General features: G+C 56.8%; 1 protein-coding gene across 1 annotated transcript in view; it reads left to right on the top strand.

Moving 5' to 3' along the window:
• The window catches only part of SLIT1 (slit guidance ligand 1), a 173,369-nt gene extending 164,429 nt beyond the window's left edge, over positions 1–8,940 (top strand). The window contains exons 31-38 of the mRNA XM_039230187.1: positions 2,109–2,246; positions 3,514–3,751; positions 4,123–4,224; positions 5,120–5,250; positions 5,701–5,855; positions 6,914–7,202; positions 7,528–7,739; positions 8,500–8,940. Of these exons, the coding sequence (XP_039086118.1) occupies positions 2,109–2,246; positions 3,514–3,751; positions 4,123–4,224; positions 5,120–5,250; positions 5,701–5,855; positions 6,914–7,202; positions 7,528–7,739; positions 8,500–8,738 (1,504 nt within the window). The 3' untranslated portion in view covers positions 8,739–8,940. The remainder of the gene's footprint in view (positions 1–2,108; positions 2,247–3,513; positions 3,752–4,122; positions 4,225–5,119; positions 5,251–5,700; positions 5,856–6,913; positions 7,203–7,527; positions 7,740–8,499) is intronic.
• Positions 8,941–12,602: the final 3,662 nt, after the last annotated feature.

Below are 12,602 nucleotides of genomic sequence, written 5' to 3'. Positions count from 1 at the left end.
GCCAGGCAAAGCCATGGGCCTTGAAGTCCCCTCCCCTCTGGTCTCCCCATTCTATTTCTTTACTTTGTCAAGTGGGTTTGGTCTTGGCTATACAAGGGTTCAGGGTGGGGGCGGGCACAGCTCTGGTCAGACAGACTGGGTTTACAGCGTGACGCTGAATGGATGCCTTGACTGCTCTGAGCCTGTTTTCTCATCTGTAAACTGGGCAACCCAGTAGCCTCCTCCTGGGGTGTTTGTAAGGGTCAGATAAGCAAATTTGTGGGAAGCACTTAGCTCCAAGTCTGACATCTGATAAGTGCTCCATAAATGGTGTTATCTTTCTAGATCCACCATTTCTCATCCCCAATGACAAAATGCCCAAAATTCTGAAAATTAAAAGCCCGGTTTGACAGCAAAATCTGGTCTGATCTGAACGTATTTGGTAATAAAACCGGATCTGTGCTGATACGAGGCTACTTAACGGTCCCTCTTCTTGCTGCAGAAATGTAATGTGAATGTGTGTAATCAAGGGGCTCCCCCAGATCCCACTGACGTGTTATGTAATGCTTTAGGCCTTACATAACCTTTCCAACCCCAGCCACTCAGGCAATGTTGGCGGGGGAGGTTGTGGAGCCTCTCCAGGAGCCCACCGTCCAGCAGGAGCCACCCAAGGACAGTGGCAGGAAGCAAGGGTTATTGAGGTCCAGTGTGAGGTTGAGGGGTGCATGGGAGCCCCCATCCAGATGCTGCCCAGTGCTGCACTTGTGGGGTGCCGCTGGGGGGTGGGGTTGGCATGGCAGACTGAGGAGCTGTGGCCGATCAAGGGGTGTGCCCACCACTCAGAGGGGCTGGGCCTCAGGCGTGGAATGAAGCAGGACTGCACATGGTCCCTCACCTTGTGCTGGGACAGCCCCGTACGGCATGAGAAATGAGCAGAGAGCAGCTGCGTCGGGTCTCTCAGCGTCCCACCTTTGTGGTTGGGTGGAAGTAACCCTGCTGCGCCCAGGTATTCAGTCCGGTCACCGAATGACTGAGAGAGCAAATATACACGAGTGGGCGGAGGCTCAGCTAAGACATTTTTCAGACTGTAGCCCAGTAGTGAGACGTGATGAGTAGTGGGGGTCAAGGCTTGTATTAAAAACAAACTGAGAAACTGCCAGAGCATCACACCACTTTACACGGTAAGGAGAAGTTTTGTGGCATGAAATTGGCTTTAGGGGTGCGAGCATGCGTGTACTCGCTGGGGTGGAACGGCGTTGCTTACAGCTTGGAAACTGGGGATGAGTAAAAACACCCAGGCAGGGGTAGCTGGTTGCCAGGTTGTGTGGTTGAACCGTGGAGTTTGCGGTTTAGTTTCGAAGAGTTTCCAACAGGAAATCTCTGGTGACAGCTAGGGGGCTTCCTGGAGGAGGTGAGGTATTGGCCAGGCAGTACTGGGGCAGGGAGAGAGGGGAATGTTCCAGAATCAGTAGGTGTGAAGGTAGCGAAGTGCTGGTGGGATGCGGGTTGCTGCCAGTGGAGACCAGTGTGACCACAGGGGTGGGCCTGATGTGGGGGGAACAGGCCGGGGGCATCTTGCAAGGCTGTGGCTGAAAAGTAGGTGGAGGAGTGTGCTCCTGGTTTGATAGGCAAATGGGTGATCCCCAGGTGACTGGAGCCTGGGGGCTGGCCGGGCGAGGCTGAGCGGGGGCACCAGCCCTGCAGGGGGACGGCCAGGAGGCTGGTCCAGTGCAGCTGGGGAGGCTGGAGAAGAGGGCTAGCTGAGCCCCAGGATTCAGGGCCTTGTGCAGGGGAGCAGCTGGACAACTGGGCAGGTTGAGGAGGGGCTGAAGTCTGGCCTTGGGTGCGCTGCTGGTGGCCAGGGTGAGTCCTGCATGACGGGATCCCCATCTCCTCATGCCCCTGGGGTCCGTCCTCCCGGCCCGGAAGCTGCCCTCACCCAGAAGCCCACACAGCCTCCCTTCTTATCCTAGAAAAGGGTCCCAGGATGGGCTGGGGGGGCATCTTTCTCGCCGGAGCTCCGTTGGGTCTCCTGAGTGTCCCACAGACGCACAGGCCTTGAGATTCTCTGTCACATACACCCAGCCCCTGGGCCCTATGGTCCCCTGACCACCCCCACCTGCCCCCAGGTGTGAGTGCGCCCCAGGTTATGCAGGAAACAACTGCAGTGAGAACCAGGATGACTGCAGGGACCACCGCTGCCAGCACGGGGCCCAGTGCGTGGATGGTGTCAGCAGCTACTCCTGCCTCTGTGCTGAGGGCTACAGGTGAGCCGTCCTGCTGTGCCCCGGGTGCCTGAGGCCTTCTAGCCTCCAGCTGGGCTGGCAGGAGGGAGCCAGGGTCAGGGTCTGGAAGTTGGATCCTGGGGTTTTAACCATGGCTATGCCACCCCCAGCTGCGTGGCCTTGGGAAAGTTCCCTAATCACTCAGATCATAGGTACAGGGACTCTAAACTGGTGGAGGGAGGGGGCGGTGGGTACAGATTACCGGCCAGTGCCCACCACATACCTGCCCAGCAAAACCTCTGCAGACCTGTCCTGGCATAAAGGTCATTTACCTTCGCAGCCCGACTTCTCTGAAAGGTTGAGGGTGGGTGGCCACCCACCTTCCCTGCTCTGCTTGGGTCTTTTTTTTGTTTTGTTTTTATGGTTTTAAGATCTAATTCACCCAGCTTCAGTATATAATTCAGTGACTTGTACTGTATTACCCTAATTTTGCACACATTAACCATCGTCAATTTTAGAATGTTTTCATTACTCCAGGAAGAAACTCCATACCTCTCATCTGTCACCCCACCCACCATCTCCGCTCCAGGCAGCCAATCTAGTATCTGTCAGTAAGGCTCCTTCTCCTGAGTAGTTCATACAAATGGAATCCTACCCTCTGTGGTCCTTTGTGACTGGCTTCTTTCACTTAGCATCAGGTCTTCGAGGTTCATCCATGTGGGAGCAGGTATTGGAACTTAATTCCTTTTTGTGGCCAAATAGTGTTCCACTGTATGAACAGACCACACTTGTGTACCCATTCATCCGCTGACCGGCATTTGAGTTGTTTCCACTTTGGGCTCTTGTGACTCCTGAAGCTATAGGATGTATGGAGTGTCAGAACTACCTGCTAAAAGTAATGTCACCTCTTGAATTTCTTTACTTTAGTAATTTGAGTCTCCTCTCTTTTGCTTGAGTCTGTTTTCTGTAAAATGGGTAACAGTAAAATTTGCTAGCAGACGTAACTGCCACGTGCCGTGAGCACTTCTCAAACTTTAATGTGCATGTGATCTTGTTAAGGAGCAGATTTAGGTTTTCCTTTTCTGACTAATGCCCAGGTGATACCTGTGATGCTGGTCTGGGAACCACACCTGTTTCTCTATCCTTCTGGCTTGTAGTTCTGAGGGGGGAGGGGAGTGTTCATTAGGAGCATCTTCTGTTGCTTTAAGGATACAGTTTCCCAACATGGTTAGTGAGTTTCTCTCCAGGACTGTGGTAGAGAAAGATGTTGCCTTGCCCCTTCTTTGACCTGGATCTTTTCCCTCTCTAGTGGGCAGTTCTGTGAGACTCCTCCCCGAACACCTGGCCCCAGAAGCCCCTGCGAAGGCACTGAGTGCCAGAACGGGGCCAACTGTGTGGACCAGGGCAGCGGGCCCGTGTGCCAGTGCCTTCCAGGTTTTGGGGGCCCCGAGTGTGAGAAGCTGCTCAGTGTCAACTTTGTGGATCGGGACACCTACCTGCAGTTCACGGATCTGCAGAACTGGCCACGGGCCAACATCACACTGCAGGTGCGTGCCCGGGGCGCCCGGCCACAGAGGGGAGTCCGGGGGCTGTGGCCTCAGACCAGGGCATCAAGCGGCATCCCTGCCCAGAACTGGGAGGAGCCTGTGTCAGTCGAAACTTTTGGGATGAGTGTCAAGCACATCTGGAAAGGTTATTGGGTCACAGAAGCAGTCTCAGGGCAGGGCTGGAAGTGGTCTCATGGGTGACTGGTTCCTCTCCCACCATCCGGTCTCTCCTACTCCTGAAATCCAGCCTTGAAGGCTGCATCAAAGTTTCTCCACGGGGTTAGGACATGGTCAGAGTTTCTGGGCTTAAGCTCTGGGCTTCTGTCTTTGCCACCTGTCCCTGGGGCCCTTATTTTGCCATTTCATCTCAGAACGTCAGCGTTTGGAGGGCAAAAAGCGAGTCCCACTTGAACAGCACTGTTTGCCAAACATTTCTTGGGGACGGAGAGGACCATGCAAGTCACACGATAGAGGTCTGCGTCCCCTCTTTGGCCATCTCTCTCTCCCTCCAGCTGCGTTCTCTTCCCCCGCCACCACTTCTTTCCCCTCTCGGTCCTCTTTTCGCACAGGGCCCTTCAGCCTCCCAGCGTGCTCAGCATGCTCTCCCCCACGTTATCCCCCCTTTCCCACCTACACTGTCTGTACCGTAAGAACACAGCTAGCCGAGCTGCTCAGTAAAATCCACCAGCCCCTGCCTGAGGTGCCTCCTCAGAGTGGCATGGTCTACCCTGCTGTCCCCAGCAATGGCCTGCCTTCAGTCACATTCCCGTCCCTGGACTGCCACTGAGTCCGGTGACATAGGGTGCTGTGATGGGTCCAGCCTATGGATGAGACCAGGGAGTCAGGCTCTTTACAGAAAAAATGGGGAAGAGGGTCCCGGCGGGATCAGGGTTCCTACGGCTTCACAGAGGGATCGCCCCCCAAGGCAACTCCAGCTTCTGCTCACACAGCTTCAGAGACAGGCGCTAGCTCCTGGTGGCTCCTTCCAGGTCTGGGTGGTCGTGGCTGTTACAGAGCCCTCCTCCCCTCGTCCTCACTGTGGTTCCCAGGGGCCCACGGAATGGGCTACCTGGGACCCATCCAACTTTCCTCTCCAGGCTGGTAGTCCTCGGGTCTCTTACCTGTCCCTCCTTGCACATAGCTTCCGGGCCTCAGCTGGTCTGCCTGCCTTCTCTCTGTGGCCCAGGCCAGCCTGGCGGTGGATGAGATTTGGACCAGGGGCTGCTAGCCTCTGTCCACATCCCCTAGAGGATGGGCAGCCAGGGGAAGACAGCTCTACACGCAGCATCCCTCTCCCAAATCTGTCCCTCCTGCCTGTGCCACTGCTGGGTGGGGTGGGGTGGGAGAGAAAGTGCCCTTGCCCCTCAGGTCTCCACAGCAGAGGACAACGGGATCCTGCTGTACAATGGGGACAATGACCACATCGCAGTGGAGCTGTACCAGGGTCATGTGCGTGTCAGCTACGACCCGGGCAGCTACCCCAGCTCTGCCATCTACAGGTAAGGCTTTGTCATGCCCACCGTCCTCCCTCAGGGTCTCCTGGGCCAAGAGCAGGTGGTTATCCGGACCCCCAGAGCCTGGGCTGCCCCTGTAGGAAGATACGGTATTTGGGCCCATCTTGGAGCTGAGGTGGAGGCCGAGGCCTGAGCAGTGAACCTATCCTTCCCTATCCCACCTCCTCCTCACCAGGGGGGTCTGTAGTGAGAAGGGGAGGGGGGATAATTGGGAAACCCCTGCCCCAAACTGCTCTGCTTTCCTGGGGAGTCCCAAGAAGGGGAGCGGTGTGGGGGGGAGGGCAGGCCCCAGGCCACCGACTCTCCATAGTCTCCTCCCTGACAGACGTTACTCCTTGGGAAGCAGGAGTAACTTCCTTTCTGGGAAGGGGCCCAGGCAGGGATGGGCTGAGCTGAAGCCCGCTCCCTGGGGTGGGGGCACCCCCTCTCTTCTAGCGCCGAGACGATCAACGATGGGCAGTTCCACACCGTTGAGCTGGTCACTTTTGACCAGATGGTGAATCTCTCCATCGATGGAGGCAGTCCCATGACCATGGACAACTTTGGCAAACACTACACACTCAACAGCGAGGCCCCCCTCTACGTGGGAGGTGAGGACCGGGCCCAGGTAGATGCTGCGGCTGGCTCTCCCCAGGCCTCCCCATCAGGCGATGTGTGACAACCTCCAGGTGGGGCCTGTGTTGCTCTCGGGCCTGAGTCTCCCCAGGAGAGCTGGTGCCCAGGCCACTGGATGACAGGAGGATTTCAAGCTGCTGGGGGTTGTCCTTCCCAGCCTGGAGCCCAGGCTGTTGTCTGTCAAGCCCAGACCAACCAAAACGGATGGGTGCTAGGTTAGGTCTGAGGCCTGGCCTTGGCACGAGTCTGGAACTTTCCCAGTTGTCTCCCAAAGCGGGCACTTTTCCTCTTGGCTTTGGGCCAGAAGGGGCTTGTCAGGCATTCAGTCTTGGAGCTGCTACGAGAGGCCCAGGTGCCCAGCAGGAGTCTGCATTAGCTGGGGACCTCCTGGCTGGCCTTACATGCTTTGCAGGCTAAATGCCCCCGTCTGCCACCCGCCAACATGTCCGGGTCCGGACGAGTCAGGTTTCTGCAATAATGGGGCTTTTTCAGTGCTGCAGAGGGTCTTGGTGAGACTTTGGGCAGGTGTGGAGGAGAGAGCCCTGGGCTCTACTGCCGGCTCTGCTGTTTGTTAGTCCTACAACTTCAGGGGTTGAGCTACTACTCCCTCAGAGGGCTGCTGTGACCTCAACAGCAGGTGACAAAGTGGTGTACACATTAGTTCCAGGCCCAGGTCCTTGCTGCTTTTGGAATCTCTGGGAGGTAAAACCTGGTGTCCCAGAGGGCAGGAAGGAGTCCTGGGTGGGGGCAGACAGACTTTAGGCGCCCAGAGCTTCATTTGTCAGCTGGCCACTGCCAGGCCTGGCACCTCCGCGTTCTGGTCATTGAGGGAACCGGCTTTCCCTTTTTTTTTTTTTTCCTGGGAAAGGAGTCTGGACCCTCCAAGGTGGCAAAGGATCTTGGCAGGGTTGCAAAACAGAGGCCGAGGGTGGGAGGGAACACCGTGCAGATGCCCAGTGGACCGAGGGCGGTGAGGGTCAGGCATGGTTTGAGCTTGACTCAGCCCAACTCTGCTCCTTCCTACCCACTCAAGGGATGCCAGTGGATGTGAACTCGGCTGCCTTCCGCCTGTGGCAGATCCTCAATGGCACCAGTTTCCACGGTTGCATCCGAAACCTGTACATTAACAACGAACTGCAGGACTTCACCAAGACGCGGATGAAGCCCGGAGTGGTGCCTGGCTGTGAGCCCTGCCGAAAGCTCTACTGCCTGCATGGCATCTGCCAGCCCAATGCCACCCCTGGGCCTGTATGCCATTGTGAGGCTGGCTGGGGGGGCCTACACTGTGACCAGCCGGCTGACGGCCCCTGCCATGGCCACAAGTGAGCCTGAGCTGGGTTCGGGGAGCCCTTACCCCCTGCCCGTTCCTTTCCGCATGTTGAGGGCTGCTGCATGGACTGCATTTTTAAAACCCCAAACTGGAACATGGGGCCTGGCACAGGGTTTTTTTTGTTTTTTTGTTTTTCTAGTTTTCAGTTTTTATTAACTGGAAGAGGTCCCTAGGACTACAGAATCACATTTTTCTCCCTTTGTTTCAATTTGGGAAACAGAAGAACATCCCCTGATGCCAAGGCTGGGGGTGTGGGTACCCTGGGATTGGATTGGCTCCAGCCTATTCTCACAGTACCTTTTCTCTGTCCCCTCCAGGTGTGTCCACGGGAAATGTGTGCCCCTCGATGCTCTCTCCTACAGCTGCCAGTGCCAGGATGGGTACTCGGGAGCTCTGTGCAACCAGGCTGGGGCACCTGTAGACCCCTGCGGGGGCCTGCAGTGCCTGCATGGCCACTGCCAGGCCTTGGCCACCAAGGGGGCACACTGTGTGTGTGACCCTGGCTTTTCAGGCGAGCTGTGTGAGCAAGGTCAGGGCCCCCCCTCCTGACATGCCCTCTCCAGGGCCCCTCCCCCCAACTTGCCTTAGTGACTTGACTTTTCCTCCTCCAAACCCTGGCATCCCCTGTGCCCCCTCCCCTGCACATTGGGCTGCTGTGGGGCTGTAGTACCCCCTACCCTCTGGGCTCTGAGCCCCATCCCCAGACCAATGGTTCAGCTTGCCCTGAAGCCCCCTTATCCAGGGCAAGTGCCCCTTCTGGCTGGGGTCTCTCCTTACAGAAGGGACTGCCCAGGGTAACAGCCCCTGCCCAAATCTCCACATCTTGGCCCCATCACCTTGGGCCCCAGGGAGCAGCAGGAAGTCTGAGGGTTGAGAACTCTTTCCCAGGCCCTCCCTGGCCCAAGTAACCAAGATGCTTCTGCTGGGACTGAGAATGCTGAGGCTACGCAGAGGGAAGCAGAAGTCCAGAACTCAAGCACCTTCAGGGGCCCCTAGGCCCCTGCTCCTGGCACAAATTCCTTCTCTATTGTTCTTGCCTTCCCAGTCTCCTCTTGCACTCCTCCAGAGAGCCCACTTGCCTGGCAGCTAGAAAAGTCTTCCTACTGACTGGACCCTGGGCCCAGGAGGAAGCCTGTGCATGTGCATGTCGGGTGGGGTCAGAGGTGGAGTCTAAGCGCTAGGGGACCCAGAGGACCTGGTCCTTGGACGCGCCTCCCCCAGCCTCCCCGGGGCCAGCGCTGGCCCATGGGTGTGCCCTGAGGCTTTCTCTTGGTGTCTGTCCTATCCAGAGTCCGAGTGCCGGGGGGACCCTGTCCGGGACTTTCACCAGGTCCAGAGGGGCTATGCCATCTGCCAGACCACGCGCCCGCTGTCTTGGGTGGAGTGCCGGGGCTCATGCCCGGGTCAGGGCTGCTGCCAGGGCCTGCGGCTGAAACGGAGGAAGTTCACCTTTGAGTGCAGCGACGGGACCTCTTTTGCCGAGGAGGTGGAGAAGCCCACCAAGTGTGGCTGTGCCCTCTGCGTGTAGCGCCTGGCTGGACGGGGAGGGGTGAGGCAGGCGAGAGGGCACGGCTGCAGTGGAGCCTGGTGGTCTGCAGTGGGTGCAGGCCAATCTCCTGGGGGGTGACCAGCCGGCAGCTGGGGGTGGGTGGGAGTGGCCTGGGCTGCAGGCCACCCTCTCCGGAAGTGCCTTGCACAAATAGGCGCTTAATAAATATTTGTTGAATGAATATGTGCTTGAGGTCAGGCCAAGAAGTTCACAGAATGGTGACACCCCCTGCTTGCCTACTACCTGGGTCTGAAGAAGGGACTGGCCCCTTCCCAAACCAGCCTCTTCCCAAACCAGCCTCTCCCTCTCGCCGGTGGCCCATACTCCTCTCAGAAGCCCCTTGCCCCCTGTCCCCTGCCGATCACTCTGAAGTCTCCCCTGGGACAGCCAGCCAGGACCTCCACTCCGTTTGCAGCGTCTGCCAGCAGTAGGCCAGGCTGTGGAGAGGAAGGGCCCGCTCCTGCTGGCCGGGAAGGGCCTGACCCTTGCCTCCTGGGCTGATTGATAGAGCACTAAAGCCACTGCTCGATTGTATGTGAGGCTGGGGCTAGAGGTGGGTCCCTTAGGACCAGACCTCTGAATCCTAAAGTTATGAGTTGACTATTGTAGCTTCAAAAACGTCCACTGGGGCTGTTTGGGGTGGCAATCCCCCCAGAGAGGACAGGCGTGGGGTAGGCTCTTGGTTCCAGCAGAACCACCCCTTCTAGACCCCGCCCACCAAAGGGGCACTGGCCCTAGGCCTTCCCCGCCCCTGGCCAGCCACAGGATGCTGGCCAGCCCCTGGCCAGGGGGAAGGGGGTGTGGGCTAGGCTGCTCAGCTAGGAGGCTTCCCCGCCTACAGAAACTGGGTCCAGATCCCCTCACAGTGCAGGCCAATAGGGGACAGTGGTCCAGGCACCAGGAGACCTCTGCTGCCTGTCACTCTGGGCAACCATCTTCCCCATCCATGGTCCTCCGTCTCCTCAGCTATCAAATGGGGAGGTGGTTTGACCGAACATACACATGAGCAATTTAGACCCTCCCACTGTGGCTCCGGAAGGGAGGCTAGAGGAGCTAGAAGATCCATGTTCATGAATCCCATCAAGTATTTATGTGCCTAACTGGGCTGGGCACCGTGGGCGTTCTCTCATGGACAGATCTGACCAGGATGCCGGGGAAGAGTTGAGCCGAGTGAGGGGTCTGAACACAGACACTGGCCCAGGCTAGAGCTGCTCACTCTCGGCGCTTGCAAGGAAGGACTCTATTTAAAGAGTCCCGGACTATGCGGCCATGTGACTACAACTGCTGCTCTTCCGTGCAGAATGAAAGCACAGATTATCTCTGAGTTTAAAGATCTCTATCTAGCGAGCTGGCTAGAAGACAGGGCCCCCCCTCTCCTGTCCAGATGTCTCCCCAGGAGAGTGCCCCCAGAAGATCCCAGGGGGTGAGGGGCCTGAGCAGGTCCCTTTCCCAGCTCCTTCCATCTGCAAACAGAAGACAGGGGCCGGGGAGGGGGGGCATGCTGGGTGGGGCTGAGGCGGTAGTGCGCCTGTGCCCTCGGTGACCATGGGCTGTGGGGGGAGCGCCCGACGCTGAGCAGTAGAGGGCCGGAGTCTCTTACAGCAGAGGAAGGCTGGCATGCTCCACTACTGCAGGCCCCCTACACCGGGGCTCTGGCCTGCGAGGTCGAGCCCCGGAACTCCCTGTGCTGCGACACGGACCCCACCCTGCACAACTGCAGAGGCCTTTTCACCGCTGGATCTGCTCCCTGCCAGGGACCAGCTCTATTTTCTTGTGGTTCTGAGCAAGGCCACAGTGCCCTCCTCCGTGCAACACAGCCTGGGCCTCGAGGGGCTCCTCCCAGGGCTGCACAGCACCCCTCTCTTACCCATAGTCTCTGGGCCATGTGGGACCCTGGAGAGCAGCTCTAGCACTAGGCAGGTGCTGATACGTGGAGGAAAGCTCAAGTGCAGCTGCACTTACCTCTTCTGCGGAAGAGGGGTATTTGGGCCAACTGACCCTAAGACACTTACCTTCCTTTGGCCACTGCCATTCTGACACCGCCCTGGAGTAGAAGTGGCTCTCCGGGCTTGAGGGGCATAGCCAGCAGCAGCCTCTCCACCTGTGAATGCATGACGGCTGCCCCCACCCACCCCTCCACAACACCCTGCGTCTCAGCCTGGCCCCACACGCACCCACAGTGGAGCTGCAAGATTGGGATCCACCACCAGAGTGAGGGCGGCAAGGGGCCGAGCAGTGTGTCCCACGATCAGCATTTCCTCAGCGTAACCACCAACCTGCAAGTTGCTACGGAACTGGATCCCTGCGCATCTCGCCTGTTCACATTTAGACCCAGGAGAAGGCTCTGGCAAAATCAGCTCTGATTAGTCACCTCCACACTTTGTCACCCCCTATGGTAAAGACCTTCGTTCGCTTTGATGTCGCCTCCGGCTGTCTCCATTAAACACGCACTGAAGGGACACAAGCAGGGCAAGTCCTGAGGCTGCTGCTTTGAGAGCACTGCTGGCGACAGTGACCTGGGTTCCCTGGGAAGGTGTCAGGAAATGGAAAAGGCTGGACTCGTCTCCTCTTTGCCTGCTGTTAGCCTAACCATGAAAGTATCTCTTTATACAGAATACTTAACAGATTCTAATATATATTTGTATTTCATTTTGTTATAGTATTTTTATATGTTAAAGTCAATATCCGGTGTCCTGTTTTGATTTTCAGATGCTGTGTAGTAGTGACACTTTGTTTAGGGGTTTCTGTAGTCTTGTCTGGATCACTCTTTTAGAGAGACTGGTTTAGAACAGGCCCATGAGGGAGCCACACCTGCCCTTTCCCTAGAATTATTCTAGAACATGTTGGATATTGTCTGTTGTCTTCCATGTGAACATGACATTGATTCACTCAGGTTCTGCCTTGTTGATCTGTTTTTCTGCACTAAGGATGAGCCCAAGGCTCCTGACATACACACTCCCAGGGTTTGAGGGTTTCTGGGCTACCCGCACACTGGCCACATGCAGAGATGGCTCTCGGATGCAGCACATATAGGACACTTGCCCCTGGAACTCTCTGGTCTTCGTGAAGTGGCAGAGGAGGTTGGTTCCTCCTGAAGGAGGAAGGGGAGGTCTGCGGAGTGGCTTGGTCATAGCTCCCTGGGGATATCTGTGCAGGGGCAGAGCCTGGCACAGCACAGCACCCACAGAGATCTGGGGGGCAGTGGGTCCTTATCCTCATTTCCCTTCAAGTATCTGCAGTCACCCAAATTTTGTGAACAGAACCACATCCAAACTGAACCTGGCTTTGAAGGTTTCAGTTCATCAGGGCAACAGATTAGAAAGCAGTGTGGTTTCTCAAACTGTCCTGGAAAGTTAACCTGTCTGTTGCTAGAAGAATGGTTCACAGGGCTCAGAGGAGAAGGAGCACAAACATACTTCTCTAGTAGTTCTACTCTGATTCCAGACTGCAAGATTGCTCTTAGGAATTTTTTTGGATGCATGACCTGAGCATCGAGGTGAGGCCACGTCCTGGCAGTCAGGCTGGGCAAGGCCCCTACCACCTAGAAGACCCACCTGGCTCTTCTCTGATGCCAGGATCACAGACTGATTTCCCACGAGATCATGATGATGGCTGCACAAGTCATACCTTAATAGCACATGGTCACTTGAAAGTGGGCAGTGACAGCAACTGCAGTGCCTGCAAAGCAATTAGGGATTTGGGAGGAAATGTAATGAACTGGGTGTGAGAGAGAAAATGGGTTAAAAAGGGGTTGTAAGCTCAAGTGCCTGGCCAATAGGTTATCTACGTGGGTGGGCACATGCCCTTCTGGCCCATCATTTGTGTTAGCACAAATATTACAGC

Source organism: Hyaena hyaena, unplaced genomic scaffold (assembly GCF_003009895.1).
Source record: "Hyaena hyaena isolate Hyena2069 unplaced genomic scaffold, ASM300989v1 scaffold_44, whole genome shotgun sequence".
Lineage (NCBI taxonomy): Eukaryota > Metazoa > Chordata > Mammalia > Carnivora > Hyaenidae > Hyaena > Hyaena hyaena.
This window is presented reverse-complemented; position numbering and strand designations above follow the sequence as displayed.